The sequence below is a fragment of the Lynx rufus genome, unplaced genomic scaffold, assembly GCF_022079265.1.
Source record: "Lynx rufus isolate CCGP_SWC_20201006 ecotype Redwood Valley unplaced genomic scaffold, mLynRuf1.p SCAF_2, whole genome shotgun sequence".
NCBI lineage: Eukaryota > Metazoa > Chordata > Mammalia > Carnivora > Felidae > Lynx > Lynx rufus.
In genome coordinates, this window is record NW_025814834.1 from 127,415,788 (window position 1) to 127,422,690 (window position 6,903).

The window sequence follows — 6,903 nt, forward strand, 5'->3', positions numbered from 1 at the left end:
AAATAGAAATGTTTTACTCTGCCTGTATGTTTCCTCTGTATGTAGCATGGCCAAGTACAAACCCAAGGAAGCCATCCAATCCTTGATGTGTAGAGGCCAACAGCCCTTCTTCCCAATGCTAGTGGGATACATAAGACTGGAACCTGGGAACGAGAGCGTGAGGACAGGGACCCACGAGTAGGTCGGTAAAGTGGAGCCACCCCACTGAACACTTGGCAGGAACCCCCAGGCCCGTCTACGTACGTACGCACACGACAAACCAGCACATGGAGTCAGAGCTCTGCAGCGGTCTTTTTCCTCTCACACAGTAGTTATGAGCCCTCTCCCTCCCCGGGCCCCATGCTGGCAGAGGAGAGAGCACAGCAGTGCAGGGGGAAGAGCGACTCTGTCCTCAGTCCTGGATCTGTGGTCAGGAGGACCACATGAACGCAGTCACAGCTCCTCAGTTGTAAAATAGGCTTAGGTAGGCCACGCGGTTCCGGTGCTTTCTGAAGTCCTTGTCAGTGGACAGCTGCAAGGAAGGAGTATTGTCTGGGTCAATATTCTAATGAGAGCCCTCCACCTCTGGTCTTCCTGGCTCGTCGCTGCTGGTGTGGCCCGGCTGAAGCCCACCCCAGAGGAGCCTCGTCTCAGGGATTCTGTCAATGTTTGCATGCACAGCTACTCTCTGTCACCTTCCTCTGCTGCTGTCATGCTAGGAATTTTTTTCTACTTGACAAATCTCTGAGAAGAGCTGGTAAACTTCTCAAACACAAAGATTATGTGTTTGATTCCTCCATGTTACTCATAGGTCTAGCTGCCATGATGTGGATGCATTAGGCATTTAATACGTAGTTGTAGAATTAATCCAAGGTTCCTCTTTAAAAAACCTGGCACCCCCAGAATTATGATAACTCACATGGATTGAAAGTTTATTATTATTATGTTATAGGTACTGTGTTAGATGCTTCTCTACCTTATCTCTATCTTTACAACCTTATCAGATGGATTCTATTGTTATATCCATTTTATTTATTTTTTATTTTTTAGTTGCTTTATACCCATTGTAAAGAAAGGAAAATGGAGGCTTAGAAAAATTGCCTGAGATGACACAGTCAGTAAATATGGGAGCTAGTACTTGAACCTAAGCAGTCTGTCCCCTAAATTCATGTTCTTACCAGAACGGTCTACAGTCCCTGGATGATCTAATACTCAAATGGTGTGATGAAAAGAGCACTGGCTTAGTAGTTACGAGATCTAGATTCAAGATGTCAATCTGGGCTAGGAATTTACCCAAGGGATACAGGAGTGCTGATGCACAGGGACACTTGTACCCCAATGTTTATAGCAGCACTTCCAACAATAGCCAAATTATGGAAAGAGCCTAAATGCCCATTAACTGATGAATGGATAAAGAAATTGTGGTTTATATACACGACGGAATACTACTTGGCAATGAGAAAGAATGAAACATGGCCTTTTGTAGCAACATGGATGGAACTGGAGAGTGTTATGCTAAGTGGAATAAGTCTCACAGAGAAAGACAGATACCATATGTTTTCACTCTTATGTGGATCCTGAGAAACTTAACAGAAGACCATGGGGGAGGGGAAGAAAAAAAAAACAGTTACAGAGGGAGGGAGCCAAACCATAAGAGACTCTTAAAAACTGAGAATAAACTGAGGGTTGATGGGGGGGTGGGAGGGAGGGGAAAGTGGGTGATGGGCATTAACGAGGGCACCTGTTGGGATGAGCACTGGGTGTTGTATGGAAATCAGTTTGACAATAAATTTCATATTTAAAAAAAAAATGTCAATCTGGACACATCACTTAATCCATCAGAACCTGTTTTTCCTCCTCTATCATCTAGGGATCGTTCTGTTCCTACACCAGAAGAGCACTTGAGGATTAAGGAAGAAAATGTGCCTTTTGTTCGGTCATACACACCTTTAAAAATCTAATGAAACTGTGTAACTCTCAAAAATATAATATAATATGTGCATCTACTGTCCCAGGAGTAAGGACTTCCTGTAGCTCATTCAAACACTTCTGGATAAGAACCCCTGATACATAAGGAAGAGGGTTCCACAAAAGTCCAGTCCGATTACCTCAGTTCTTAGGGTTCTTTTCTGTAGGCATGGAACCTGAGCCCAGTCTGGAGATCCAAATTTCATTGGCCAAGTGATTTTTTTGGGGGGCTTCATCTCTGGGTTGTATGTGCCAGGGCTAGAAATAAAAATACAAAGCATCACATGTGATGACTTAGTGACTGTATACAAACTCCATCAGTACCACAGCCATCCCTGAACGTGGCCTAACTCCTTGAGAAAAGGAAATAGCCCAATTAGCTTTTTTTAATGTGGGGCAAGTGTGGGGTTTGCTTGCCTATTAATGTATTTCTGGTGAATGTTATGATATCTAGTCTTGCCATCCAGTTGGGATTAACATTGACTCTAGTTTAAAAAATATTTCTGCAACTCAGTATCCTTGGTGGAGAGACCAAAAGATCCCAGGAGCGGTGGGTGAGAAAAAGAGATCTACCACAGTCATGAATAAGTACTGCTCATGATTTGAAACTGGTGGTAAAAGTGTAATGATAATCCAATCAGCAATCTCAGGATGAGAAGGCTGTTAAATTTTGATAGACATGGCATTATTTTATAATTGCTTTTGTTCATAACGCTTTGTTTTTGGTGTAGACTCTTCACTGTGTTGGAAACAGCACTTGGGATGGACATGGGGGCCAAGAGTCAACATTTTCACTTCCTTCATGCAACCTTGAGAAAGTTACACCCACTCTCTGATCCTTGTATTTCTCATGAGACAGGCAAAGACCTTGACCCTCTGCCCCACAGTTGCACACATGCTGAATGGCTTCCTGAAGCACTTGGTCTATAAGGGCCACGTGCTCAGCCCTGGCCTTCCTCCTGCATTCAGTTCCTCCTTGCTTAGCACACCCTTGCCACACCAGCCTCTGTCTTCATTCCACCCACGGGTTCCTCCCCAGCGTACAGCCTTCCCATTTGCTGTTCCTGCTGCCTGGGAAGCCCTGGGCCCTGGGCCCAGATCTTCACAGGCCTGGCACCATCTTGTCACTCGGACTTCAGATCACGTGTCTGTTCCCCTAAAGACCTTTCTGGACATCCTTGCCAAAGCAGCGCCATCCATCCAATCACCCGGTTACTGTCTTCATAGCACATCGCCAGCTCACCACACTGCCTGGTGTGCCCGTGACAGTCCTAGCTTGTGGCTACTGTTTTGGTGTAATTAATAAGTTCACTCTCAGAAGTGTCACTGTCTGACTACTCAATTGTATGGTAACTGTCCTAATTACCATTGATTTTTTTCACGTTTATTTACTTCTCATCTGTCTGGACTCTAGAGTGTAGGGTCCGAGGAATGAGGAGCCTTGCGTGATGGGTTTAACTAAGCAAAACCTCGGGAACCCTTAAAAGTGCCTGGCACGTTTATAAACATTGACTGAATGAACCACTGTGAATTCGAATTCTACAATGCCAGAGATCTGGAAGGTAAGGGGTTGGCTCTTTAAAGATGGACGGGTGGTTTCTCATTGAGCTGGCGTGGTTTGGATGGAGCCTTTCCGTTGTACGTCCTTTCCTATTGCCGTTTGTTGAAGCACTCCAGAAAAGAGGAGACATACCCAGGATAATAAGTGTCCTTTGAGTCTGTCCTAAATCGAGGCAAGAAGGTATTAAATGGAGCAAAATTTTGTTTGTGTTTTTGCTCCCGAGGATGTGTAGTCTGGTACATGCCAGGGTAAAGCATCGTGTCCTGTTTTTCAGAGAAAGATAAACATGTTATAGGGTGATATATATATATATATATATATATATATATATATACACACACACACAAAGCCTCTAATTAAAGAAAACAGACAGATCCTCTTTCTGTTCATGTATCACTACGTTTTCACTACTGCAGCTACAGATTTAAACCTACAGTAGGGAGAAACCCAAGATGAGGGTGGGGTTCAGCTACCTAAAGACACACATGCTTAGGCTGTAGAAAGACACCTATAGGCGGAAAAGGACCAAGGTGACTTCTTGCACCTGCTGTGTCTGTCATCCCACCCAGAGATTTCTTAGATCCAGTATCCCTCTCCTTGAGCTCAAGTGTCAGAAAAATGTTCAACAACAGATTAGGATCCTATACTGAAGACATTTAGACTTGAAATCCAATCACACAAAAGGGTTAAAAGGTAGGAATTTGTTTTTTTTTCTTACAAGATGATAGGATGCATATAAACAAAGCTTCTGTAACATCATCTGTGTCAGCCCTGAAGCCCTTGGTACTAGTTCTTTCTAGAATCATTTTCCACTCTCCCAGGGCTCTGACACACATTTGAGATACTAACATCCGAGTTTTTCAGATATATTTCTTAACAGCCTTGGTCTAAATATTTTTCTTGAATTGCAGGGGATATTTTTGGGGTAACACCCTGTTCTCTCTGGGATGCAAATACACGCAGCAAATACATACAGCAACATGGGTCACACTAAAATCAAAGCACATTCAGCCATTTCTAACCTTGTTGATTGACTTAAACCTCACAGCTGTCCTGGCGCCAAAAGTATATCCTTTTCTACTGGTTGGGATCCTAGAGAGGTTGTATGCCAATCCATACATCTTCAGGTAGTGTATTAAAAAAGGAAAGAAAGAAAACACATAATGAATATTATAGTCATCAAAACAGAGTGAACTCAAAATGTTCTTATCTGAATCTTCTCTGCAAAAGTTGCTCTTTCTTTTTTACTCCTGTGAGTGAGGACTATAGAAACAATTATATAAAGTAAGGCAGATACATCTGCAAGGAAACGTGGCTGGCTACGTAGAGTAAATGACTTGTGCATTCCAGTGAATCCAGTCCTGTGGGCCCCACAGAGCTGAATTTGCCCTAATCCCACCCTTGGTCAGATTACATTATTTCATGACCTAGCAGCACAGCAAGGTACCAAGGTTGGACTAATGGGAAGCATTGGTTCAGAGGCGTTTGGGGGTGGAAATGGAGTGAGTACTACATAAAAGACTATATAAGAGGCTTGTGGTTGGTGGGTGTTGATAGTGGAGACAAGAGTCCTTTAATTGCGACACTGGATCTGACAGCTGGCCTTAGAGGGCGAGGGCACCTTCCTATGCGGCCACCTCAAAGATCACGTGTTTTTCTTCCATGCAAGCTGGGTGTCCTCGAATAGGGAGCTGAGACCCACGCAAGGGAAGGTGAATACTCACATCTTCTGCTATGTAACATCCAGGCCCTCTGTGGGGCTCTCCTCGAAGAGGGATAAACTTGTTCCCCAACAAGTTTGGGGGGTAGTATTGAGGAAAGAGCTTCCTCTGTTGACATGTTCCAAAGGAGTAGTTATCCGGCGAATCTGAAGATCAAGGAAGAGGAGAAACTCCACATGAGGAAGGCCCCTGGGTCTAAGTGAGCGCTTAGGGAGCGCGTGGGGTGTGTGGAGGCCAAGACCAGGACTGGGCCGGATAGAGAACAAAAATCAGACCGAACCCCGTGGAGGGGAAGAACTGCATCCTCTCGCCCGCCAGCCTCCCCACTCTTCCCTCCTGCCCTCTATCCTTGACTCCCTTATCAGCCCCGCGCACCCGCTTTGCTGAAGCACATCGCGTGCGCAGCCAGGTTGGCACTTATGTACAGCGTTGCTAAGAGAACGCAGGGGCGCCGCGAATGCAAGGGGAGCGGCTCTGCGCGCGCCTGCGCTGCTGGGCGGGAGCCGCGTGCGCCTGCGCAGCTGCGCGGGACCCTCCCCCTGCCCCGCCTTCCCGCGCACCCCTGGGTCCCAGAGCAGTGTGAACTGTGCGTTGGGCGCAGGTGCAGGGAAGGGTTGTAGGACTCGCGGCTGCAGGGGCTGTGCAGGTGTGGGATTGAGCGGAAGGGCTTTGGAAGTTGGGCCACCCGGCGGGGATGTGCTGCTGAAGAGGGCTCCCAGGGCCATGCCTACGGCAGGGGAATGGAGGACTAAATGGAGTGTAGCCTAGACAGTTCCCTATTAGGCCCCTTTTAGACCCAGTTTTCCCCGCAGGTTGCCCCCTTCTACCTCTAAGTGGGGCACGCACGAGGCTTTAACACGGTTGGCAGCCTTGTGTGGAGCAGTGGGACTGCAGAGGAATCACAGAAGTGTCTGATGGTTTTAAAATCTTGAGCAGTCACTTCAGTGTTTTAAGTACCCGGTTCCTCATGTCCAAATTGGGAATAAAAACTCTTCCTTACAGGGTTGTTGGCAGGATTGGGAAAACAGGATGAAAGCAGTCAGGTCCTGGTACTTGGTAGGTGACAATTGCAAGAGGTTATGAAGATAGTTTCCAGCCCCCTCATGAGCGCTCCCATCCTAACCCAAGAAGAAACGTCAGAGTGCTTGTTGCCTTTACCTTTGTCCTGAATATTTACACTAACCTGTTTTGAGTTTTGGATAGCTTTAGGAGTTATCACATGTGGTTGGTTCGTGCTACCCTTTGGCCTCTAAAGATGACCCTGTAAGCCACACGTATCCCAGGCTAGAATTGTCTGCAGGGATGATTTTATACATCTAATGCAGGGGTTTTTTTTGGAAACTTGCGGAAGCATTTTGCTTGTTAAAAACTACTGTGGGGATGCTCCTGGTCACTGGGCCAGGGAGGCTGGCCACCTCTGCAGTGCATTGCCCAGTCACAAAGTGAATTGTCACATGTCCTACTTAATATTCAGATATCTTGCCGGACTTTACAGAAATAATTGGTTGTGCCTGACTTATATATAACAGCACTAAGAAAATTTTTTACAAGTAATAGTGCAGAAAGCCCAATAATAGAGAAGAAGGTTGTGTGAGAAACAAAGCTTATAAATGGAACAAAGATATGGTCTCAAAATTATTGTATAATTTACTCTAAGCGTTCTGTCTACTCGAA

At 45.6% G+C, this 6,903-nt stretch overlaps 1 protein-coding gene across 1 annotated transcript; it reads right to left on the reverse strand.

Annotated features, from left to right (window-relative positions):
* Positions 1–279: 279 nt before the first annotated feature.
* Positions 280–5,674, reverse strand: PIFO (primary cilia formation). The gene is made up of 6 exons (XM_047085175.1): positions 5,605–5,674; positions 5,233–5,375; positions 4,531–4,629; positions 3,641–3,771; positions 2,088–2,205; positions 280–511 (listed from the first exon to the last, which is right to left on the reverse strand). Exons 1-6 carry the CDS (start codon positions 5,621–5,623, stop codon positions 443–445), a joined length of 579 nt encoding a protein of 192 aa, XP_046941131.1. The 5' UTR covers positions 5,624–5,674; the 3' UTR covers positions 280–442.
* Positions 5,675–6,903: the final 1,229 nt, after the last annotated feature.